Source organism: Caenorhabditis briggsae (assembly GCF_000004555.2).
Source record: "Caenorhabditis briggsae complete genome, chrI, whole genome shotgun sequence".
Lineage (NCBI taxonomy): Eukaryota > Metazoa > Nematoda > Chromadorea > Rhabditida > Rhabditidae > Caenorhabditis > Caenorhabditis briggsae.
In genome coordinates, this window is record NC_013489.2 from 14,256,418 (window position 1) to 14,282,093 (window position 25,676).

General features: G+C 36.3%; 6 protein-coding genes across 6 annotated transcripts; 3 read left to right on the forward strand and 3 right to left on the reverse strand.

Annotated features, from left to right (window-relative positions):
• Positions 1–2,205: 2,205 nt before the first annotated feature.
• On the forward strand, positions 2,206–6,475 carry CBG26564 (the record flags this gene model as incomplete). Its single annotated transcript, XM_045241518.1, has 5 exons — positions 2,206–2,270; positions 3,096–3,233; positions 3,738–3,943; positions 4,757–4,956; positions 6,221–6,475. The coding sequence occupies 5 exons, from the start codon at positions 2,206–2,208 to the stop codon at positions 6,473–6,475; spliced, it is 864 nt and encodes a 287-aa protein (XP_045098745.1).
• Positions 6,476–8,363: 1,888 nt separating this feature from the next.
• CBG07980 lies at positions 8,364–12,702 on the reverse strand (the record flags this gene model as incomplete). The annotated part of the gene is made up of 8 exons (XM_045241519.1): positions 8,364–8,480; positions 9,067–9,507; positions 10,621–10,737; positions 10,859–11,148; positions 11,411–11,575; positions 12,263–12,329; positions 12,368–12,429; positions 12,582–12,702. 8 exons carry the CDS (start codon positions 12,700–12,702, stop codon positions 8,364–8,366), a joined length of 1,380 nt encoding a protein of 459 aa, XP_045093623.1.
• A 4,414-nt stretch (positions 12,703–17,116) lies between these two features.
• CBG07981 lies at positions 17,117–19,256 on the reverse strand (the record flags this gene model as incomplete). Its single annotated transcript, XM_045241520.1, has 7 exons — positions 17,117–17,288; positions 17,339–17,499; positions 17,622–17,792; positions 18,116–18,204; positions 18,494–18,525; positions 18,768–18,822; positions 19,106–19,256. 7 exons carry the CDS (start codon positions 19,254–19,256, stop codon positions 17,117–17,119), a joined length of 831 nt encoding a protein of 276 aa, XP_045093624.1.
• A 1,658-nt stretch (positions 19,257–20,914) lies between these two features.
• CBG07982 lies at positions 20,915–21,975 on the forward strand (the record flags this gene model as incomplete). Its single annotated transcript, XM_045241521.1, has 3 exons — positions 20,915–21,232; positions 21,278–21,383; positions 21,623–21,975. 3 exons carry the CDS (start codon positions 20,915–20,917, stop codon positions 21,973–21,975), a joined length of 777 nt encoding a protein of 258 aa, XP_045093625.1.
• A 729-nt stretch (positions 21,976–22,704) lies between these two features.
• CBG07983 lies at positions 22,705–23,838 on the reverse strand (the record flags this gene model as incomplete). The annotated part of the gene is made up of 4 exons (XM_002646061.2): positions 22,705–22,849; positions 23,024–23,228; positions 23,468–23,573; positions 23,614–23,838. The coding sequence occupies 4 exons, from the start codon at positions 23,836–23,838 to the stop codon at positions 22,705–22,707; spliced, it is 681 nt and encodes a 226-aa protein (XP_002646107.2).
• A 662-nt stretch (positions 23,839–24,500) lies between these two features.
• CBG07984 lies at positions 24,501–25,375 on the forward strand (the record flags this gene model as incomplete). Its single annotated transcript, XM_002646062.1, has 3 exons — positions 24,501–24,515; positions 24,865–24,941; positions 25,237–25,375. 3 exons carry the CDS (start codon positions 24,501–24,503, stop codon positions 25,373–25,375), a joined length of 231 nt encoding a protein of 76 aa, XP_002646108.1.
• Positions 25,376–25,676: the final 301 nt, after the last annotated feature.

Below are 25,676 nucleotides of genomic sequence, written 5' to 3' on the forward strand. Positions count from 1 at the left end.
GGGGGGGGGGGGGGTAATCCCTTTAAGCTTAATTATCTCAATCCCTGTAAATGAGATCAAAACGTGGTTCACTAACAAAATGTTCCTCAGATTATCAGCAACATTTTCGTAGTTGACCACTTTTTGATATCTTTCCCAGGAACCAAGATAATTAGGGTCAAAGTTATGGGATCTCCCAAGGAGGGAGAGGTAAAAGGGGAAGGGGCATTCTAATCGCGTGGTTACGGTATCGAAATTCAGAATTCANTGGCGTANATCTCCCCAGAAGCTTAATTTTCGAAGAAAAGTGTTAACTACAAATATGAAGCTCTAGTTTTGTTTAGTATACTCTGAAAATTTCAAAAGAATTGAAAAAGTTTGAGTTAGATTTTCCAAACTCTGAATATTGGTATTTTATTTTCCTCCATTATTGAAAAATTCCCAAAAAACAAGTTTGCTTGGTTCCCTTTACTAAGAAAAAATATGTGATTTTTTGCATTCAAAAGCTAAAGAATTCTAATCCAAGTATTATCCCACCCCATGCATGTGACTTTGTACATTTTTTCTTCGAAAATCTAATCCCATTTGTTTTCTTTATTTTATATTGTCAAAATCTCAAAAATTCCTCTGATTAATCTTGTTGTTGACAAGTTGAGACCTACCTATGTAGCTGAAATAACCCAAAATTCATTTTTTTCTAAAAATCTGAAATTCTAGATTTCTCAATTTTATGAAATTTGAAAAAATATCAAATTTCGGAGATTAAAAAAAGTGGTTCAAACTTTTTCGATTTTTCTGAAAATTTCAGACTATACTTAACAAAACTAGAGCTTCGTTTTTGTAGTTGACAATTTTTTTGTGGAATCAAGTCCTCGGGAAATATGCCACGTGGAAGAGGGCATACCTGGAGGTGCGCCACTCCGCAGAGCGCCACCACCTCCCTCCTTTACCTTGGGGTGGGAGGTGGAGAGGTGCACCACCCTTGGTGTCTTCCACGTGGCATATCTCTCTAAGACTTGATTTTCCAAAAAAGTTGTCAACTACAAAACTGAAGTTCTAGTTTTGTTTAGTATACTCTGAAATTTTCAGACAAATCGAAAAAGTTTAAAATAGTTTTTCAAGCGTCCCAAGTTATCCATTTTCGACAGCCATTTTTTTCAAGTTTCAAGTTTTTGAACCCAATTTTTCGGATGTTTCTCGAATTTTTTATGGTGTAAATCCGCGATTTTCAAATTCTGTGAGTTTCAAAAAATGCTAGAAAATCAACTTTCAGACAAATCGAAGTAGTTTAAGATGCGTTTTTGGGATTCTCAAAGTGGGCCTTTGCTAGCTTTGAAGGTGGGATTTTTGAACATAATTTTGAGCTGTTTCTTGCGTTTCTCAAAATTTCTACGTATGATTTTTGAATTCAACTTGTTTGAAAATGCTAGAAAATCGATTTTCAGAGAAATCCAAGTATTTTCAGAACCGTTTTCAGATTTTTGAATGCGAATCCATGTTTTTTATAGTATTCTTTTTTTGAGCCTACAATTTCGGATCTTTACAGAATTTTAAAAATTTGAAACTATGATTTTCAAACTCAGCGTATTTGAAAATGCTAGGAAATCAATTTTCAGAGAAATCCAAATATTTTGAGATGCTTTTCCAGATTCTCAAACTTGATTTCTCCTTTTTTCTGATTCCTCTGTTTTTCTTTTTCGCCATTAGAGAGAGAAAAAAGAAAAAAGCAATCCATGGTGCGGTAGATGGGGACGCTGTCCTCTTCTTGCTCTTCTCTTTTCCTCTAACCACTCTCTCCAATTTGCACACTCTCTCGCTTCTGTGAGTGTCAAGAAGAAGAAGAAGAAGCACTCAAACTCACACCCCACAGAGATCAAGAAGACGACGTTTCTTGCTTTTCTCCTTTCTCTCTCTCTCTCTCTCTCTCTCTCTCTCTCTTTTCTCTGCGTCTCTAATCTCTGGTATCCATGGATACCCCAGCCCTCTTTTTCTCTTTCCCCGTCTTCTTTTTGTTTTTTCTGGAAATTTTTTATTTTGACTACAAACTACAATTTTCAGGTAATCGATCCATCTCGGTATCCAACCATTACCTATTTACCCCGGGACATTTTTGAAAAATCCGAATAAAAATCTTAAAAAGGTTTGTATCCATCTGTGTGTCGGTTTATCCAGTTTCTTTTTTTTCCTACAGTAATCCTGACCAATCTACAGTAATCCCTACAACCAATGTCCAGATTGCGCCACAATCCGTACCCACACGGTTTGTCGTACAACCCATATGCTGGCAGCAGGTAAGGTGTCTTCCACGTGACATATCTCCCCAGGACTTGATTTTTGAAAAAAGTTGTCAACTACAAAAATGAAGCACTAGTTTTGATTAGTATATTCTGAAAATTTCAGACAAATTGAACAAATTTGAGTTAGGTTTTTAGATGCTCAAAGTTAGCCATTTTTTGAAATTTTTTTTTGAAATTTAGGTCAATTTGAAACTCAATTTTCAGTATTTTCTAAGTTGTTTCAACTTGTCAAACTGTGATTTCTGAATTTGGCGTATTTAAAAAACACTAGAAATTCTGTTTTCTAAAAAAAATAAGCAAATTTTAGCCAGGTTTTAAGACAGCGAAAAAATGTCATTTTTGACCGAAATTGCAAAATTTAGGCTTGTTTTGAGAAATTTGGCATATCTCCTCAGGACTTGATTTTTCAAAAAAATTATTAAACACAGAAAAAAGTTCTGCTTTTGATTAGTATATTCTGAAATTTTCAGACAAATTGAATAACTTTGAAATAGGTTTTCACATGCTCAAACTTAGTGGTTTTATGACCAAAAAATGAATTTTTTTTGAATTATTTTTTGAAAATTTCAAGTTTCGATTTTTATGGATTTTGGTCATATGGTACATCAAATTGAAGCTCTTAAACAGTTTTATTTTTTACAGTTTGAATTTTTGAAAAATTTCAGTTTGAAAGAAGTTATAGTGATTCAAAAAAAATTACACACTAAAAAATTCAAAACCCCATAGCTTGGCTAGTTTTCAACCGATTTTTCAGATTTTCAGCTAGAAATGTTTAGAATTTTCAGTTTTTTTTTGAAATCACTCAAAATGTCATTTCAGAATTCCTGCTTCCCTCCCATCGTCGTCTGGAGATGAGTCGTCCAGTGGTGACGACGAGGACCTCGAGGATCAAGATGTCGCTCTTGATGTGGACCTTTTTGGCTATGACGATGCAACCGATTATATGGATGAAATGCTGTAAATAATTATTACAAAGATGGTGATAAGAGCTAGATAACAAAATTTGAATTTTTGAAAAATATTGATTTTGAAAAAAAGTTAGGAGAAATTTGAATTTTTGAGGACAGTTCCGGTTTTCAACCATCTGAATACCTACCCCAAAGTTATACAATCTGAGCGAAAATTTCAGATCATACTAAACAAAACTAGAGCTTCAGTTTTGTAGTTCTCAACTTTTTATGAAAATTGAGTCCTGGGGAGATATGCCAAGTGAAAGAGGGGCACACCTAGAAGCGCGCACACCAGGGGGAGAGGGGAGGTGGCGGCGCACTTCGGACCATTCCACGTGGCATAACTCCTCATGACTTGATTTTTCGAAAAAGTTGTCCACTACAAAAATGAAGCTCTAGTCTTGTTTAGTATATTCTAAAATTTTCAGAAGATAAGAAAAAATTTGAAGTCTAGTTTAATCCAGAATTTTAAAAAAATGTTATTTTCCAGCCAAGACCCTGAAGACCAAAGTTTCACAGCAATTTTCGAACGTCTCCGACGGAGGCATCGACGTGAGAGGGCGATGGATCCACCAATGGCTGTTCCATGGCATGTTCCAACTCAACGGACCACAAGAACAACCCAAAGGACAACTGGAACAGCTACAGCCAATGGGAGAGTGGATAATGATGATGATGATCCAGTATTTGGGATTCAAGCGATTCGAGATATGATTCGTGGGGGATATAGTTCGGAGCCACTGGTTCCAGGAGGACCAGAGCCACAGAATGGAGAGGAAGCAAATGATGAGGATGAGGATGAGGAGGACGAAGAAGTAGAAGAAGAGGAAGAAGAAGAAGGAGGTGAGCAAATCTAGAAAGGCTCAAAATATACCTCAAACTTTTTCAATTTTTCTGAAAATGCCAGTATACTAAAAAGGACATGAGCTTCATTTTTGTAGTTGACAACGTTTTTGAAAAATCTAGGCCTGGGGAGATATGCCACGTGGAAGACACCAAAGAGTGTCACCACCTCCCCCCTTTACCTTGGGGTGGAGGTGAGGAGGTGCACCACCCTTAGTGTCTTCCACGTGGCATATCTCTCTAGGACTTGATTTTTCAAAAAAATCGACAACTACAAAAATAAAGCCCACAATTTGCTTAGTATAATCTGAAACTTTCAGATGATTCGAAAATGTTTGAGCTAGGTTTTCAAATTCTCAAAGTTGGTGGTTTTTCAACTGAAAAACCAATTTTCGGAGTTTTTTTCAAAATTTTATATTCTTAAGCTACATAAATCGTAATCAAATTTTATTTCAAATTGAAGCGTTTAAAAAGTTCTATCTCTTACAATTTGAATTTTCAAGAAATAGTTAATTTGAAAAAAGTTACGAAGATTCAACGTTTTTATGTTCAAATTCAAAAAAATTAGACATCAAAACGTTCAAACCTTTGCAACTCGCCTAGTTTTCCACCGATTTTTCTGATTTTTGGCTGGAAATGTTGAAAACTTTAAGTCTTTTCCTAAATAGCACAAAATCAAAATTCCAGAAGTATCCGAACCAGAAGACGACGGAGAACCAGTGCCGTCAGCAGACAACGTCGCCCGTTGGCTGGGATCTCATTTGGACCAAGAAATGGGAGAAATGGAGATCGAAGAAGGTCAACCACCAGTTGTACCAGAGCCAGCCGAGGGTACACCAGCTGAGCCTGCTCCAGGAGGTGCTCCAGAGGATGACGATGACATGCCAGTACGTCGGAACCACTGAAAACCAGAGCATGTTAGTGTGTATTCATTGTTATTTGAGGTGATTCTGAAGCTGTTGAGAACACTTAAGCGGTTTTTTGAAAATAAGTCTTGTCTGAAGTATCCAAACAACCTTGTAGTACATAGTGATCAGAAGGAAAACCCCAACCCTGACGGTTTTATTTGAAAAATGGCTAACTTTGGAAGCCTACAAAAGTACTTCATACTAATCAGTTTGTTCTGAAAATTTCAGAGTATACTAAACAAAACTAGAGCTTTAATTTTATAGTAGACAACTTTTTCGAAAAACATTTTTTGGGGAGATATGCCACGTGGAAGAGGGCACACATTTTCCAAACTCTGAATATTGGTAGATTTTTTTCCAAGAAATTCGAATTTTCAAAAAAAAAAGTCCAACTTTTTCCCCGAAAGTAAGAATTGTTTGCTGTCTTTGAGTGCTATATCAACTAAAATATGAGAAAACAGACTCAAAAAAGTACAAAAAAAGGAATTAACAAAAAAAAGATTTTATTGAAAAATTGGAAAAAAATCCATTTTTTGAAATGATCTCACATTTTGAAAACAAATGTATCAAAATTGGCAAAAATAATATCGCTAAAGACTTCTTTAATATCAAAAACACTATAAAAAAGAAAAAAGGCGAAAAAACCACAAAAGGATTCGAACTCCGGAGATTACACACACTGGCGCAAAACACATCCCCTACGCCACCGCGCTGCACACCACACAAGGTGTTATAGGCAATCAGGTGTGTGGCGCTTCTTCTAGTGCGTCAGGGGATACGGGGACTTTGTGTTAGAGAATTCCTATGAATTAAAACTACAATTTTGAACCGTCATATCTCGGCTGAAACTAATGGGAGGATCATAAAAATTGGGGGGAGTATTATAAAGGGAAATAGTAACCTTTGCTGAAAACTTGGTCAAATTCTAAAGGTTTTAAGGTTCCGTAAAACCTACGGCGCACTTTGATCCAATTTATCTCAATTCCTGTAAAAGGTATAAAAAAGTTGTCAACTGACAAAATATTTCTTATACTATCAAAAATATTTTATCAGTTGACACACTTTTTTATATCTAGTATGGGAACCAAGATAAATTGGCTCAAAGTGTATATATAGGTAGGCCTTCTATTTTATGGTATTTTAACAGTGTTCAACTACTATATTAGGGTTGTTTTTAAGCGTTTTTCTGTTAAATTGAATCATAAGCAACCTGAAAACTCTTGAAAATCCATAAAATTTGCAGTTCGAAGACTACTATCCACCGGTGAACTTCTCTGCAACATTCTATCTATTCGTCTTGCTTTTATTCATTTTCCCAGTTTATCAAATTGTTCAACATCCCAAAGAACCCCCAGTCTACCATAGAAAACTGTATATTTTCCCACAGGGACACCGTCCATGGACCATGCCTCAGCTAATTGCTTTTAATATCAATATTGTGTTCTTCTTCATCTTCCTACCCGAAACTCTCATTGCTCATATGATTTTGCAGTGGTAGTAGATCAAATAAAGTCAAAAATATTTTTGATCAACCTTGAAACCCCTAATTGCTCCCTAATTATCATTTAATTATCACTTAATTACCCAACCAAATTCTCATAACTTTTTCCATATCCCAAAAATCCAAAAATTCCCATTTTCCCCATATTTTTTAAAAATTGTGATTTTTAACTATTTTTCTTGATCTAATCGATCTCTCTTTCCCCCCAAAATGACTTTCTTGGATTACTGTAGTTTTTAGAATGGAAGATAAATTATTTTTTAAATTCAAATTTACTGCGTGCACATACCTGCGTGCGCGCCCACCAGGGTGGTGGCGCCTCCCCTCTTAGGGGCCACCACCCTGGTACGCGCGCCTTGAGGTATGCCTTGTTCCACGTGGCGTATCTTCTCAGGACTTGATTTGTCAAAAAAGTTGTCAAGTACAAAAATGAAGCCCATGTCTTTTTTAGTATAGTCCCAAGTTTTAAGACAAATGCAATAATTTTGAAATAGTTTGTAGGCGTCTGAATTTTGATGAATCGCTTTTTTTGGGAGGGTCATCCAAATCCTTGTAAAACAGTGCTTCAAACTTATTCGATTTGTCTGAAAATTTCAGATTATACTAAACAAGACAAGGGCTTCATTTTTGTAATTGATAACTTTTTTGATAATTCAGTTCCTAAGGAGATATGCCACGTGGAAGTTCTCTTCCCTTTTGGGGCCGCCGACCACTGGGCGCCGCCGGAGAGGTTCCACGTGGCATATCTCTCTAGGACTTGATTTTTGAAAAAAGTGGTCAACTACAAACATGTAGCCCATGTCTTGTTTAGTAAAATCCTAAATTTTCAGGCAAATTAATAAAGTTTGGTACTATCTTGCAGGCTTTTGAATTTTGGCAAATCAAAAATCCAAAAAATTAAATTTTCTAGAATCGTTGAAATTTTCTAACTCGAGATTTTTTTCCTGGAAAAACTCAATTTTTAACAATAAATATGTGTTTAACAAATGTTAGCTAGCTTTTTTGGTTTTCGAGATATATGCAATTTTAAAAAAGTAAAAATTTTTCAAAAAACAGTTTTTTTCAAATTTCAAGCCTTGATATTTCAATTTCTAAAAATGTTAGAGACAAATAGTTAACTATAAAATTGTGTGAAATTTTATGTTGAGCAATTTGTTAGTTGACAAAAATTAGCTAGCGTTCTTGGTTTTTTAGATATGAGCAATTTTAAAAAAGTAAACAATTTTTCAAAAAAAATTATTTTTTTCAAATTTCAAAACAAAATATTTTGACTTCGAAAAATGCCAGAAACAAATTGTAAACTAAAAAAATGTGTGAAATTGTAAGCTGAGCAGTTTGCTAGTCAACAAAAATTAGCTAGCGCTCTTAGTTTTTGAGATATGAGCAATTTTAAAAAAGGGAAAAATGTTTCAAAAAAAAGTTTTTTTCAAATTTCAAGGCTTAATATTTCAATTTCTAAAAAAGTTAGAAACAAAAAGTTAACTATGAAATTGTGTAAAATTTTATGCTCAGCAATTTGATCGTTGACAAAAATTAGCTAGCGTTTTTGGTTTTTTAGATATAAGTCATTTTTTGGAAAAAAAAAGTGAACAAATTGGAAAATTAGAATATCTCAATTTCTAGAAAAGCTATCAAAATTTGGCAAACTACTAAAATATTTTAAATTTTAAGCCAAATTCAAATTTTTTAAAATAGGCAAAAGTTTTATTTTCAAAAAAATCAAAATTAAAAAAAAAACCAAATTTAAGCAGCTCATATAATCTTCATGGAATAGTATCACACACCCCGAGGGAATTGTTAAAAAAGAGGAGAGAGACTAGAAATTTTAATATGAAAAAGATTGAAAAAGCTGAAAAATTCAATAAATACTAGCACAAAAAATGAATCAAGCAATCAAAATGTCCGGAGCAACGCGAGTGATCTCCTTGAGCATTTCTGGAGCCATTGGAGCACGCATCGTCTCGCGAGCCGTCATCAGGGAGTCACGATTGTAGCGGATAGGCTGGAAATTCAGAAATTTGCTAAAATTTTGAAGAATTTCCGTGAAAAAATCACAAAAATCGGTTGAAAACTGAGAAAGTTAGGGTTTTCTAGCTTTACTGAGGCTTTGAGAATCTTGTAGTTTGTAGTCTAGGCCTCAGTAAAGCGCACATTTTCGTAGATCACTACCATGAGAGTCGTACTGAGGCTAAATGAAAAATGTATTTTGTAGTCCTACTTAGCCTCAGTTAAACACAAGAGGACCACTCTAATAGCTGGAAAACCAGCCGAGTTACAACTATTTGAATTTTTACTGAGGCTTAAACAATTCTTGTAGTTTGTAGTCTGTTATACGAGACTACAAACTACAAAAAATTCCAGATTTTTCTAGGCAAAAATCATTGAAAACCGATAAAAACCGGTCGAGTTAGCGCGCCTTGAATTTTTACTGAGGCTTAGACTACAAACTACAAAATTCTCTAAGCCTCAGTAAAACTTTAAAACGCTGTATCTCGGCTAGTTTTCAACCGTTTTCGCTCTTTTTTGTTTAAAAAGACTGAAATTCCGAAAACTAGCTGATTTTCATAAAACTACCGTACCTCTCCAACCGCTTGTACTTGTTGCGGCTGCTGCTGTTGCACATGAGAAGCGGGTACTGCAGTTGCCATAACTACTGTAGTAGTTGCTGCCAGGCCATCAGCCAAGTTTGGTGTGGATCCATGGAACGTTTTCGACGGTTTCAACATCACCGGCTCCTGCTGATGATGGGCGGTCTGTTGGAGGGGCATTGATTTTCTCCGTTCCTTCTTTTTCTCTCGCTCCTCGGCTGATGGACGGGCTCGGACTCGCAAATAGGCCGATAGGGCTTCCTGGGCCGCCGCCAATAACTCTGGATCGTCACAATGGAAGGTAAGCTTGCCATCTGAAGTCTGCTCGAGTTTAATATCCTCATCGTCTTCATCTTCATCGTCTTCTGGAGATTTTCCTTGGGGATTCGATGGTTGGTGGAGGTCAGCGATTGGCATTGGTGGTGGCATTGACATGTCATTCTTAATAAGCTTTAGATTATACTAAGCAGAACTAGGGCTTCATTTTTGTAGTTGACAACTTTTTCAAAAAATCAAGTCCTGGTGAGATATGCCAAATTTCCGAAACAAGTATAAATTATTGCATTGTGTAGAAAATGAGATTTTTTTGGCTGTCTGATAACCTAGCTCAAAATGTTTCAACTTGTCTGAAAATTTCACATTATATTAAACAAAACCAGAGCTTCATTTTTGTAGTTGACAACTTTTCCAGAAAACCAAATCCTGGGGAGATACGCCACGTGGAAAAAGACATACCTAGTGGCGCACCACTCACCTCCCCCTCCCACCCTAGCAAGGCGCGCCACTAGATATGCCTTCTTCCACGTGGCATATCTCCTTAGAACTTGATTTTTCAAAAAAGTTGTCAACTACAAAAATAAACCCCGTGTATTGTTTAGTATGTTCAAAAATTTTCAAAACAATCTGACAAGTACAAAGTACTTTTTCAAGACACCCAAACTTGGTAGTTGAAGTTGTATCTTTCAGTTGGATTTCGGCTAATTTCAAGAGTCTGGGTCTCAGCTATCAGGTCTCCAATCATTTTGAAAATTTTAAAAGGTGTGAAACAGACCTAGATTAAAAACTTTGCATTCTTAGAATTTCTTGAAAATGTCTAGTTTCTCAGCTATACGCTAATTTCTGAAGGACCCCCGTTTTTGTACTGAAGAAAGGTGTCCTTCAGAAATCAGCGAATATCTGATAATCTAGGGATTTTCAAAAAATTCTGTAAATGCAAAGTTTTCAATCTAGATCTGTTTCACATTTTCCAAAATTTTCGAAGCGATCGGAAACATGACAGCCGAGCTCTAAACCCTTGAAAATGACCGAAAATGACCGTAAACACTCTAATAACACAACCATAATCGTCCAATATGAGCCCATTTATCTCACTTCTTTTGGAAGACATCAAAAAGTAATTAACTAATTAAATGTTGCTGATATCATGATAAACATTTTCTCAGTTGACAACTTTTTGATATCTTTCAAAAAAAGTGAGATATACAAGCTCCAAATGGACGGTCCGGGTGTCGTTCTATTAGAGTGTTTACGACAAATTAGAAAAAATTCACTCACCCTAATCGGACTCATATTTCTGCGAATCGTGTCAATTATCATATCTTTTGCCCTCTCGATATCCTCCATTGTCGATGCCGTGATTGTAAGTGTTCTCTCCTTGGATTTAGCGTCAACCTAGAAGAGTGGCTTGGCGGGAATTCAAAAATTTTGAAATTTTTTTCCAAAATTTGGCATTTTTAGAGTTAAAAAATGCGTAATTTTCGATTTTCACCATAATTAGCTTCTGATTACCCACCTTTTGAAACGAAATGACAGTATTTGTCAACTGCTCCACCGCGGCAACTCTCCGTCCCTTGACACCCATAATTTTTCCGGAATCCGAGTTTCGAATGATCATCTCATGACGTAATTGGAGGGTTTTATTCATTAAATTCGGCTTTTTATTGTTCAAACTTCGTTGTCGAAGGAACATTTGATGATCTGGTGGAAGCATTGAATGTGGTAGAAATGGGTTCGGGGGCATTGGCATTAATGGATTCATCCATGTTGAGGCGGCCGGGATAAAGAATATTCCACCGGGGTTTGCTGGAAATTTAAATATTTTGAAAGAAGAAGAAATTTCAATCATTTTAAGCCAAAAACCAGCAAAAACGATAGAAAACTCGCCGAGTTACGGTGATTGGAAATTTGCCTTCAAAAGTTTTTACTGAGGCTTAGCGAAATTTGTAGTTTGTAGTGTCTAAGCCTCAGTAAAGTTTCAGTAATGTTTGACAGACTTTACAGGCAAGACTATGAGGACTACAAGAACCGGACGGACTACAAACTACAAACTACAGAAAACCCTTACGTCCTCCCCCCATCGGATCCTGGAACATCATTGGATTGGGTGGAACGAACTGCATTGGTGGCTGTGGCGATTGAGGGACTGGTGACGTCACAGATGACGTCATCTGAGCAGATTGTGACGTGGCAGACGACGGTGGGATTCCTACGGTTGGCGCTGGATCGTGTTCTGGAAAAATTTTGAAATTTTGGAGAAAAAATTTTTTCTACTTTGAAGCAGAAAATCTAAATTTCTGGAAAAGCTAGAAACAAGTTATAAACTACAAACATGTGTGAAATTTTATGTTGAGCAATTTATTAGTTGGCCAGAATTAGCTAGCGTATCTGGTTTTTGAGATATGAGTTAAATTAGAAAGTTGACAAAAATTTCAAAACAAAAATTTTTTTGGAATTTTTTTTCAAACTTCAAGCCTACATATCTCAATTACTAGATAAGTTACTGACAAGTTGTCAACTATGAAAATGTGTGAAATTTGAAGCTAAATAATTTATTAATGAACAAAAATTAGCTAGCGTTTTTGGTTTTTGAGATATAAGCGAATTTCCAAAGTAAGAAAATTAAAAAAAAAAATTTTTTAACTTTTTTCTCAAGGTCAAACTTGAAAATCTTGATTTCGGAAAAAGCTAGAAACAATTTGATAACTATGAAAATGTGTGAAATTTTAAGCTGAGCAATTTGCTTGTTAATAAAAAATAGCTAGCGCTCTTAGTTTTTGAGATACAAGTTATTTTTTGAAAATAGTCAAAAAATTGGAAAAATTGGAAAAATCGGAATATCTCAATTTCCAGAATAGCTACTAAAAATTTATCACCTACTAAAGTATTCTAAATTTTAAGCCCAATTAAAATAACTTACGCCCTTCTGGCCTATTCACATAATATTGGCTGTGTGCCAAATTTGTTCTCCAGTTCATGGCTCTCAGCTCGACGAGCTCCATTATCTTGAGACGGCATGGGGTACCGAGTTGTCCGTATCACGGCAGCATGCTTGACGGAGAGAGGTGAACACTTTGTTTAATTCATCTGGAAATTTCAGTTAATTAGGATGGTAATTAGATCCTAATTAAAATTTTGAAAAAATTTCAAAAAAAAATTTTTTTTTGGAATTTTTTTTCAAAAATTTTTTCAGTTTTCAACAGTCATTACAGACTAATTGTATATCAAAAATTGCTCACTTTTATGCGATTGTTCTAGCAATGAACCCGAAGTTTTTAATTGAGCACAGAGTGTGAAAATAGTGTTGGCGAGTTGAGAGGTGAACTGACTGGCACGGACCATATTGTTGATTGTGTTCATTAATTGGAGTTGTTGATCTGAGAATGATTTGGTTTTAAATTCAAAAAATTGAGCATTTTTTGTGCTTCAAAATGAGCCCAAATTCCAAAATTTTGGAGCATTTTAAGGAATTTTAAGAAATTTTGAATTTTTTGGTATTTTTTTCAATTTCAGCCAATTTTTGGAAATTCAGCAAATTTTTAATGGGTTTAGATTTTATTCAATTTTTTGAATTTTGTTTCAAAAGATTCAGCAGTTTTTGGGCTTCAAAATGAGCCCGAATTCAGAAATTTTGGTCCATCTTGAAGATAGTTATGATCTGGAAAAAATTTTTCTGGAAAAATTTTGAAATTCCAAATTTTCTGAAAATTCTGAAATCCTGAAACTAAATTTTTTGAAAATCGTGATATTCTAAAATTCAGATTTTTTCGAAAATCCATAAAATTGGAATTCAAATAGCCCGAAAATTTCAAAAAATCAAAGAAACTGAATTTTTTAAAAGTCGAAAATTCTGAAATCTCTGAAAATTGTGTGTTTTCGATCTGAAATTTTAAAATGCTTCTAAAGAATTTATAATCAGAAGATTAAACGTTTTTTGAGCTTCAAAATGAGCCTAAATTCAAAGATTTTGGTCCATTTTCAGAAAAGTTATAAGTGTTTTTGGGAACCTGTAATAGAAGGACGCATAACTTTCAACTAACTTCTAACTTTGAGCTTAATTATCTCGGTTCCTGTGAAAGATATAAAAATTTTGTCAACTGATAAAATATTTATCACATCATCACCAACATTTTATCAGTTGACCACTTTTTGATATCTTGCATAGAAGCCGAGATAATTAGGCTCAAACTAGACTGGTATTTCAAACTACAGTAATCCCTTGCTTTTCCTTTCCTATTCTAAAAGTTCATCTTCTTCATTTCTATTAAACAAACAAGTGTGATTTTCATTCTCGACATGTTATCACAGTATCAAAATTTCTAATTTCTCTGCGTCTCTCGAATTTTCTCATTATCTCTTTCATTTTTCTAAGAAAACAGGGGCACTGTGTTCTTGTCATGTTTAAGTGGGGGCTCACTTTTGAGCATCTTTATTTGCTGATCGGCTCTCTTTTGGGGGACTTTACAAGACGTTTTCACATACTGTTTGTGTTGTTAAGAAAGAGAGAGAGAGAGAGAGACGGAGAGAAAATTAATGGTTTAATGATTTCGATTGAATAATGGATTAGTTTTTGATTGGTCCTTTGGAGTACAGTAGTGACCGAAAACCAATTTTTTGACTTCCTTGAAGAAAAGACTTATATCTCAAGAACCAAAAAATCTAGCTAATTTTTGTTAAATAATAAGTTGCTCAGCATAAAATTTTACACATTTTTATAGTTGACTACTTGTTTCTAGCTATTCCAGAAGTTGAGATATCAAGGCTTGAAAATTGAAAAATCCCAATTTTTGGATTGTTTAGGTTTTTTTTTAATTTGCTCCTATCTCAAAAACCAAAAAAGCTAGCTAGATTTTGTCAACTAGCAAAATGCTAAGCATAAACTTTTACACAATTCACTAGTTGACATTATATTTCTAGCTTTTTTAAAAATTGAGATATTTTGATTTGAAATTTGAAAAAATCCCAAAAATGTTTTTCGAAATTGTTTTTTACTTTTTTTTTTAAATTGCTCATATCTCAAAAACCAAAAAAGCTAGCTAATTTTTGCTAACTAACAAATTGCTCAGCATAAAATTTTAATCATTTTAATAGTTAACAACTTCTGCCTAGCTATTCCAGAATTTCAGATTTTCAGCTTCAAAATATTCAAAATCCCCTCCCCCTCCAATTTTGGTTTTTATTAGTCCCCAGATCACCTGATCCCTCATTTTCGAATATTTTCTTTAGTTTTAAAGTTTTAAACTCTCAAAACTCGTTGTCGTTTTGACGGATAGATGATATATGAGAAGATTTTGGAGACGAGAGAGTGAGAGACGCAGAGAAACAGAGAAAAGCGATTCGAAGAGCAAAAAATGTGTAAAGAGCTCTCATCTGGCAAAATCGCAGGGAACAGAGGGAGAAAATACATTTTTATGAGCCAGAATTTTTTGATTTTCTAGTTAGCAGAAAAACATACTTATAGTTAAAACAGGTGCTTTTTGAAAAAAATTGTTTCCAAAAAAAATTTTTTTTTGGGAGGAAAATTTTTTCAAACTTTGAAGCTGAAAATCTGGGATTCTAGAAAAGTTAGACACAAATTGTCAACTAGTAAATTGTGTGAAATTTTATTTTAAGTAATTTGTTAATTGACAAAAATTAGCTAGATCATTTGGTTTTTGAAATATGAGCAAATTTAAAAGTGGAGCGAAAAAAACTAAAAATTGGCATTTTTTTCAATTTTCAAGCCTTGATATCTCAATTTCTAGAGAAACTAGCTATAAATTGCTATGTATAAAAATGTGTGAAATTTTATGTTAAACAGTTTGTTAGTTGAAAAAAATTAGTTAGCTTTTTTTGGTTTTTGAGATATGAGCAAATTAAAAAAGTATGAAAAATGTTCCAAAAAATGTTTTTGACTTTTTTCAAATCAAAATATTTCAATTTCTAGAAAAGCTAGAAGCAAATTGTTTACTGCTGGAATGTGTAAAATTTTATGCTAAGCAATTTGTAAGTTAACAAAAATTAGCTAGCTTACCTGGTTTTTGAGATATAACGCATTCCTTAGGAGAAGCTAAAAAACTGATTTCTAAACTTTCAGGCCTAAAATCTCAGTTTCTAAAATAGCTAAATACAAATTAATAACTATGAAAATATGTGAAATTTTATGGTGAGCAATTTGCTAGTTGGCAAAAATTAGCTAGCGTTTGAAGTTTTCGAGATATAAGTCATTTTCCAAAATAGTCAAATATTTGGATTTTCGAAAATTCAAATTCCTGCCGGATCTATAAAAACTCACCAACACTAAGTAGAGTATTCCGGGGCGCCTGCGGCGCGCCAGTTTGCATTTTGGCGCCAAAATCGGCGGCCACATCGTAATTATGTAGCATATTGTTGAGATTCAGGGAGGTTTGGAGGGGAATTCAAACTTTTCAAAAAAAAATTTTTTTTTGAATTTATTTTTCGGATCTTTGATTCCAAATAAGGTCGTGTGCAATAAGTGAAAATAGGTACTGTAGCAGGTGGGGAAAAGTAGAAGAATATTCGTGGAAATTTTCAGCCAAATTTCCAGAACTCGTTCGTTTTTAGAAAATTTAAAATCGCAAAATTTTTGCGGGGAAAGTTTTCGAATCGAGAGAGAGTGAAATGGGACACAGCAAAACCTCAGTCTCAGCGAACACGGACCGCCCGTTTTCTCTGATTTCTCTAGCACTCTCTTATCTCTCGTTCTATCTCTCTCACTGCTCCGAAGCTCCGCCCACTTTTTCTGTGTTGCTTTACAACCGAAATGATGATAGTGCTGATGGTGATGATGATGATGCACCGAAATGTGTTAGAGAGAGTGTTCAAAAATGAGAGAGTGTTAGAGAAAAAGAGAGAAAATCGCCGATAGATTATGCTAATTTTATGAAGGGAAGCGAATGCTGATGATTTAAACGACGAAACATTTTGTTGACTAGGGATTTTTAGCTGAAAATCAGGAAAATCGGATAATTTCAGTCATTTTAACGAAAAAATGAGCAAAAACGGTTGAAAACTGGTCGAGATACAGCGTTTTCAAATTTTACTGAGGCTTAGGAAATTTTGTAGTTTGTAGCCTAAGCCTCAGTAAAACTTCAAATCGCGCTATCTCGGTTAGTTTTCAATCGTTTTTTCTCATTTTTTTGCGGAAAATAACTGAAACTTTTGTATTTTTTTTAGTTTGTAGTTTGAAATCGAATCGAGTAGTTATTTTTGACTAGAGATTCGTTTTTCAGCATTTTTTTTCAGAATTTTTTTGTTGTAAACTTCAAAAATCAACAAATCATCAAAATCTCAGTCATTTTACACCAAAAACGAGCGAAAACGGTTGAAAACTAGCCGAGATACAGCGTTTTGAAGTTTTACTGAGGCTTAGAAGAAATTGTAGTTTGTAGTGTCTAAGCCTCAGTAAAGCCAATGGAAGCATGCGCTTCACACAGATTCTCTGAGGCCTGAGGCGCTTTTGTAGTTTGTAGTGTGTTAGCCTCACCTTTATCCTTTTTACTGAGGCTAAGCGACTACAAACTACATTTTCTTCTAAGCCTCAGTAAAACCTCACAGCGCGCTATCTCAGCTCATTTTCAACCGTTTTCGCCCGTTTTTCGTTAAAAATATATGATAAATTTCGTTTTTTTTGTAGGTTGTAGTTAAAAGTTCTATAAAATTATATTTTGAATAGAAAAAAAACGAAACAACTACATCACAGTAAAAACGAGTTAACACAAAATTAACAAAAAATGTTGGCAAAGATGAGAAAAATGGCAAAATTGAGGAAAATTCAAATATCCAGTTCCCAGAGACGAATCGTTCCATCATCCGAGGCCGACGAGAGAATATTCGAGAATTTCGGATTCCATGCCACGTGGTTTACATCGTATTCGTGGCTTCCGACGACGCCAAGATGCTCAATAATTGGAGAATCTGAGGATTTCGAAGAGATTTTGAATAGTCTGGAAATTTCAAAAAAATTGAATGTTTTTTTTTTCAAAAAATTGTTTACCGAATTTTCGAATCACCGCCTCCTGTCGCGATGGCGTCATTTTCAGAATTCCACGTCACCGAATACAACGGCCATCGGGTATTCTCCACTTCTAGACGAGCCACTGATTTCCACGTGTCTTGATCCGCCGACTTTGAATCGATATTCTCACGAACGAAGAGCTGAAAAATGTTGTAGTTTGTAGTCATCCTATCTAGTTGTAATTTTTACAGTAGTTTCGATAGTTCTTGAGTTCAAATGAATTTATTGAAAATCTGTAGTTTGTAGTCTTTGTAGTGCTCACCTGAATAACATGATCCTCTCCTACAGTAACCAGCCGATGTCCTTCCGAGTCAAAAGCCGCGCTCCAGACGGTTCCCACGTGGCAATTATCGATTTTCTGTTGTGTCACCCAATCCTCACCGTCGTATCGATAAAATCGAATCGACGAGTCGTAGCTACACGAGACGAGAAGCTGGAAATTTTGAATTTTACTGAGGCTTAGGGTGGTTTTGTAGTTTGTAGTTAGCAATTTTTGTTGAAACCCGAGCAAAAATGGTTGAAAACTAGACGAGTTACAGCGTTTTCAACTTTTACTGAGGCTTAGTTTGTAGTCACTTAGACTCAGTAAAACGTTGAAAATTTTTACTGAGGCTAAGACACTACAAACTACGAAAAATCCTAAGCCTCAGTAAAATTTCGAATAGCCGGAATTCGGCTAGTTTTCAGCCGATTTTGCTCGTTTTTTGAGACTACAAACTACAAAAAAGGCGCTAAGCCTCAGTAAAACGTGCGTACGTCTTCTGTCGGATGCCAAACGACTTGTTTCACGTCCTGTGTGTGTGGCTGGAGAATCGATGAAACACTGAAGTCCTCATCTTCGTCTTCTGCAAAAAATTCATGTGGTTTGTAGTGTCTAAGCCTCAGTAAAATTCAAAATCATCGGGTTTTAGTCATTTTTGGGTCAAAAAAAACTAGATTTTTCTCATTTTTGGGTCGGAAACACGCATTTTCCAACGTTTTAGGTTAAAAAATACCGATTTTACTGACTTTCAGGTCGGAAAAATAGGATTTTCACCCATTTTCAGCCCACTTACGCTGCCAAAACCAGACACTCTTGTCTCGACTACACGTGGCAAGAAATTCGTCGCTTTTCGAGAAAACTGCACATTTCACTTCGCTTTCGTGTCCTTCCAGCTTGTTGACTTCTGTGAATTCGCCTCTGAAAATCAAAAAAAGACTACAAACTAGAAAATGTGGGGAATTTTAGTGAAAAATCGAGATTTCTAGCTCAAAAATTGCTGAAAATTCGTATTTTTTCGGTTAGAAATCGCGTTGTTAAACTACAAACTACAAAAACTTACTCTTCTTGCTGATAAATGACGACTGAAGCGTCGAAACTGGCGGAAACCAAGAATTTCCCGTCATTTGAAAACGCGACGGACCGTACCGCCCGTTATGACTGTCGTCTAGTGTTGTACGACATTCCAGACGGAGTTTTGAGTCTGAAAATTGATTTTTTTGAAAAACAAAATTTTTTTTTTGAAATTTTTTCCGATTTTTTCTTGAATAAATTTAGCAGTTTTAGACGTTTTCCGACATCCTAATTGCATTTTTCTGGCTGAAAATAAGCTTGAAATCTTTTTTACCGGAGTTTTTTGCTATTTTTTTCAGTTTCCAGCTAGAAAATCAATTTTCAGCCAATTTTCATGGAATATTAGGATTTTTTGAGTTTTCTAGGGTTTCCAACATTCCAAAATCCATTTTTCTTACCCAAAATCTACCCACCAGGTTCTCCAACAAGACTCCACACCCTAACAACCTTGTCATCCCCACAAGACGCCAGAATTCGACCTCCATAATGCCAGCACGTCATCCAAACTCGACTAGTGTCATCTTTTTCACCCTGATGATAAAATTCACCAATTTGACGCAGCATTTGTGCTGAAAATTGGGAGAAAATCGCTGAAAAATGCGAAAAAATTAACTAAAAAAAGGGAGAAACGCAAGCGCGCTCTGCGGCTATGTGCGAGGGAGAAGAGGCGCAGAGAAAGAAAAGCGAGGGTGTTTGAAAGGGAATTTATTGAAATTCGTTAAAAGATAGAAAAATTCAAATTGCCGTCTTGCCGCAAGCAACCATTTGTTCATTTTCACAATAAGTATCATCAAGGGATCCATGGGGACACAAAATCGGTCCACACCATCCTATGGCTAGTCTCTTTCGGTCCATAGCGATAAGCATATGGAGACATTTTTGTTTTCTGGAAAAAAAATCGATTTTTTTCTTGAAAAAAATTATAATTTAGATGATTTTTTGTAGTTTGTAGCCTTATTCACATCGGTCCCGATGGATTCGTCTCACTCCACACAAAACCATCCGTCCCATTGGTATGCTCATCGGTCCACAGAAATTGATTTAAAGCTGAGCAATCGCCTTTATTCGGGCATTCAGTTCTCCTTCTGGCTCCCAACCAGACGCTCAACCTCGAACCTTCTAGAGTCACATTCCCTGTTTCCAAATTTAGCTCTCTACCGGCACTGGAATCCTTCGGGACATCTTCTAGGTGCCGATGGGCGTGGCCTATTTGGAAATGGGCGGGGCCTATGGGGGCGTAACTTATGATGATGGTGATGTTCTTCAGAAGACCAAGAAGACGAGAAAGAAGAGGAAGAAGAGAAAAATTCCTTTTTGATAATAATTTTCTTTTTTGGTTCGAAAGATCCAAAGAATACAGTATTTTTTATAGTTTCCCATTTTTATAGTTTCGGGGGGTTGCAAAAACCCCTATAAAACCCATACTCACACACCTGTAGCTCTATCATTTTTGCCCCAAAAATGAGATTTTTCCCATTTTTTCTACTTTTTTGGATTACTGTAGTTTCGGGAATTCTGATGCCAGGTGGTGGCAGTGGCGGAGGACGTTTATCATGGAGCTCTTCGTCTTCTTCTGAGGAACATCATCATCATCATCATAGACCGCGCCCACACAGACCCCGCCCACAAAGTCGGAGGAGCCACCAGAGCCAGAGGGATGTCCCGATGGATGGCAGACGTTTAACAGAGAGCAGGGACCTTGGTGTATGAAGGTGAGTAATAGACTACAAACTACAAAGGTAGACTGCAAACTGCAAACTACAAACTACAAAGTTAAACCGGTTGGTGGGTGTATGGCGGGTGAATGACGGACGAATGACGCTTTTTCGCGATTTCCGAATATAAAAGACTAAAAACTACAAAGACTACAGACTACAAAGAGCACAAACTACAAACCGCAAAGACTAAAAACTACAAACCATAACGTTTACGTAGCTAGCGGATGTATGACGGACATATGACGGACGAATTGTGCTTTTTCACTATTTTCGCATAAAAAAGACTACAAACTACCAAGACCACAAACTGCAAAAACTGCAAACTACAAAAACTACAAAGACTACAAAGACTACAAACTACAACTGTATGCTAAAAACCACAAAATTGAACTGGTTGGGCGGATGAATGGCGGCTCTTGAGTTTGTTTTCACGATTTTTGACCTGTACATAAAATCTGGGATCCCCATAAAATATAAAAATTCTGAATTTTTTTCTCTGTAAAAATGCGTTCAAAACTTCCTGGTTACCCCCAAAAAACCATGAATCTCCTCTCCCATTTTCTCCTATCTCTCATTTTTTGGATTACTGTAGTTTTTGGATCTTTCGAGCCAAAAAAGAAGATTATCATCAAAAAGGAATTTCTATCTTCCTACTCTTCCTCCTCCTCTTCTTCTTGGTCTTCTGAAGAACATCACCATCACCATAAGCGACGCCCCCATAGGCCCCGCCCATTTCCAAGTAGGCCACGCCCATCGGCTCCTAGAAGATGTCCAGATGGTTGGGAGATGTTTAATAGGGCACAGGGATCTTGGTGTGTAAAGGCGAGACTACAAAGACTACAAAAACTACAAACTACAAATTTTTAGGTATTCTATGGTCCTGGAACGCAAGCGGCTGCTCTACAAGGATGTCAAGCTCAACAGGCAACACTCACCGGAGTTCAGGATAATACGGAGAGATTAGCAATTGCAGGTAGAACAGACTACAAAATACACTTTCCTGGAAAATTTTAATCTTACTGTATTTATCACATTAAGACCTTCAAAATGAGCCTAAACACGACTAAGTTCCGCCCGCTTTGAAATCTTGCAATAGACATGCGACGCACGACCGCGACGCACCGAAAGAAGGCGGAACCTAGTCGTGTTTGGGCTCATTTTGAAGCTCAGGACGAGGCAAGCCCATTTTCATCAAAATCAATACATTTCCAGCTGCTGCTCGCCTGGTAATCAACCAAAATGGAGGTGGACAAGGAGATGTGTGGTTGGGAGCAACACGAAAACCTACTTGCCCGGTTGCATCATCCTGTAATGGACTATTGACATTCGATTGGACAGATGGAACGACAACTGGAATCGCTGGATTCAAATTTGCACCAACTGAGCCGAATGGGATTATTTATCCAAATTGGCACAACTCGAATCCATGGGGACAACAGAACTGTTTGGTGGAATTGATTAGTGGGAATTCGGAAGTAGCAAAGTTTGGATATGCACATGGTGATATGGATGATCAGCATTGTCAGAATACATTTAGAATGTATGCATGTGGAAAGAAGCCGTAATTGATTTTGTTTTGTGTTGAATGAATATGTTAATTCGGATCACAAGTTTTCGAACTTAATTAGCTCAATTAGCAATAAAGATACAGAAAAGTTGTCAATTAGAAAAATGTAGAAAATTTAATTTTATACATTTTTGTAGTTGAACCCTTTTTTGTTACTTTTTCAGGAAACGAGATATAAAAAGTTGGAGATGACTACCCCCCCCCCCCCCCCAAAGGGAGGGGGGGGGGCGCATCATCAGGGCGCGGGCAGAAGGTTTTTTTTAATTCTACTTATCTCTGTTCCTATTGAAGCTAGACAAAAGTAGTTAACTATAAAAATGTGTAAAATTAAATTTTACACGTTTTTGTAATCAACCACTTTTTTGTAACTTTTTCAGGAAATGAGATAGGAGACGTTAAAGATAGCATACAACCACACTCCACTACCCCCTAGGCGTGACGCAGAGAGGGGGGGGGGGCGGCAGCGGGCGGCCAAAGGGGCTCTCTTTAACTCTACTTATCTCTGTTCATATTGAAGCTAGACAAAAGTGCTCAAGAGATAAAATGTGTAAAATTCAATTTCACCCATTTTTGAAGTTGACCACTTTTTTGTAGCTTTTTTAGGAATTGAGATAATTGCGCTTCTTCAAAACCCTCAAAATTTCTGTGCAAATGCTCCGTTTTGATTCAAATTTCAGTTAAAGCTTAAAGACAACAAAATTTATTTTAAAAGTGAATAATCAAATAATCATCTTGGCTCTGGTCTCTTCCCACAAGCAATCAGTGTCCAACCGTACCAACAAAGCGAGTCGTCCATTTGCCCGTGCCCAAAATTCCATCTAGCGATCTGACCATCAGCAGCAGATGTGTGCATGACTAGACAATCTTGGGTTCTGGAAAAAATGAGCAATTGGAGGAAGAGTGAGAAATTTGGAGCATTGTTGATCTACTTTTAAGATCCTTAAACCTTGTTTAAGTCATAACTTGGTTCATTTTTGTTCAAAATTGATTCTAAAAACTGTTTTGGATTTATCTCTTTTAGCTCTTCAAAATTAGTAAACCCCTACACTTTATCATGCGGATGAATCACGTTCGGCTCGCCGGGACCCCATAAAATTCCATCACTTCCAGTTGTATGGCCATCAGTCCACTGGAACTGGTCATTTGGGGAACAATAGCCAGGAGCCGAGCACGCGGGGTTGCGAATGGCACCCACCCAAACTTCGCCAAGCAATTCGCCTCCCTGTTGGGCTTTTAGCGTACGACCGGTGTCTGTAATATGAATATTCTGAAAATTCAAATTTCCAGCTTCATTTATAGCCATAAATTGTTTATATAGCTCAAAAACTAACAAAGGTATGATGGCTTTTTTGAAAGTCGTCGAGTTTTTTTTTCAGATTTTTTTGGATTCCAATTTTTTAAACCACTATAACTTTGTTAGTTTTTAAGCTACACAAGACATTTTTGGCTCAAAATGAAGCTGAAAATCTGAATTTTCAGCAAAAACTTACTAGCCACAAACATTCTTTCCTCTGCGTTCTGATAGCCACTCACGTTTGCACCCATAGTTGCACAAAACGACACACCAGTTAGATAGTTCTGCCAAGCGTAGAATACCTGAAATTTGTAGTTTTCGTAGTCAATTTTTTTGCTCAACCTTAATACACCACGGTCCTTGTGGCCTGTCGAATCGCGTCCAACCATCTGGACATCTGGATGACACGACGGGCGGCCGGGGTGGTCGACCACCATGGCCGCCACCGTAACCGCCATGATGATCTTCTTCAGACGACGACGACTGGGAGCCAGAATAACTGCCCCCGTCTCCGATAATAATACCAGAAACTACAGTAATCCAAAAAAGAAATGGAATAGGATTCATGTGTGGAAGCAAAAAGAGGGGGTGAAAATCGGTGGGTTTTATAGAGCCCCCCATTTTTTTATGAGGGAGGGGGGTGTCGATTTTTGGTTGTGCCTCGTAAACCTTGAAGTTTTTGATGTTTCAGTGTTGCAAAAAGCAGAAATCTTCAGGCTTATCTGTGACCTCAAACTTTTTGAACATAGTTTTTTTGCCAAAAATCAAGTCCGGTTGATCCAGTCCGGTTAAAATGGCCATAACTCTGTCAGCTTTTGTCCTATCAGATTTCAAGTTATATTTTTGAATTTGGCGAAGTCTGAGCTTTGAAATGAATATAAACCAAAAATCAACTTTGTAGCTCCAAAACTAAAAAAGTTACGGTGGTTTGACACTTTGAGAGTCCGGATTTTTGACACTTTGAGAGTCCGGATCACTTGTAGTTTGTACTCGAAACAATGAAGCTATGTATTCCTCATTTTTATTGGGATTACTGTAGTTTGTAGTATCGTCACCAGATATAGCAATCGATTCGGATTCTCATCGTCCTCTGAAGAGAGCTACAGTGGTGGGAATGGTCATGGCGGCCGACCACCGCATGATGGCGGCCTGGGAGGCTACAAAAACTACAAAAACTACAAATTCCTAGAATCTTCCAGGTGCAAAAGTGTCAGGGCTCCAGGATTCGAATGAGGCAGTGGCCAGTAAGTGTAGAGACTACAAACTACAAAAAATTCAAATTTTCCACTTCATTTTGAGCCAAAAGTTGTTTATGTGGCTCCAAAACTAACAAAGTTAAGAGGGTTTGAAAATTTTAGAGTCCGAATTCAAAAATTTGAGTTTTCAGTGTGATTTTTCGAATTTTCTCATTTTAAGCCAAAAATTTTTCGAATAGCTTCAAAACTAATGAAGTTATAGGGGTTTAAACATTGGAAATCAAAATCCGGACTCTCAAAGTTTCAAACCACCGTAATTTTTTTAGTTTTGGAGCTACAAAGTTGATTTTTGGCTAGAAATGAAGCTGAAAAATCGAATTTTTAGATTATCTATTAGGCAGATGGACATACAACTGGGAAAGCTGAATTTGTGTGGGCTCCAGGAGAGCCAAGCACGTGGCTTAAGAACGGAGGGTTAGTTGAGATTCAAGGTGGATTCTAAAAATTTCGAGAACAATTTTTTTTGAAAGTATGCCTTGTTTATACTCATTTTAAAGAGCTAAACAAGACAAACTTGAGACAGTAATTGAAATTGAATTTGGACCAAAATGAACCAAGTTATGACCCAAACAAGGTAGTGGCTTCAAAAATGGTTAGAGCTCTCAAGAAATCCTTAATAATTATACCTCAAATTCTTGCAAATTGCTCATGTTTGGTATCAAAATGTTTCAAATTCAGTTTTCTATTGTAATTTCTAATTTTTTTCCAGAACCCAAGACTGTGCAATCATGCACACAACCGCATTTGATGGTCAGATAATAAATTTGGTTCACAGAGCATTGGACGACTCGATGTGCGCCTTTTTATGGCAAATGGTCGCGTGTGGAAAGAGACCGGACTCCAGATAATTTTTTGGTTCTTGGCAGAATTTTGAATAAAAAATTTTATTTTATTTTGGGTAATTCGGACCGAAATAGGCCAAGTTATGGTCTAAAAAAGGATTAGGCTCTTTTAAGGCCATTTTAGCCGGTAACATGAATTTTTGGAAACCCACCCTTGTTTATACTCATTCAAAAGCTTTTAACAAGCTTAATTCAATAATGGCATTAAAATTCAATTTGGACAAAAATGGACCAAGTTATGGCCTGAACAAGGCTTAAGCCGCTTTAATCTGAAAAAAAAGAAAAATTTCAAGCCTAGCCTTGTTTA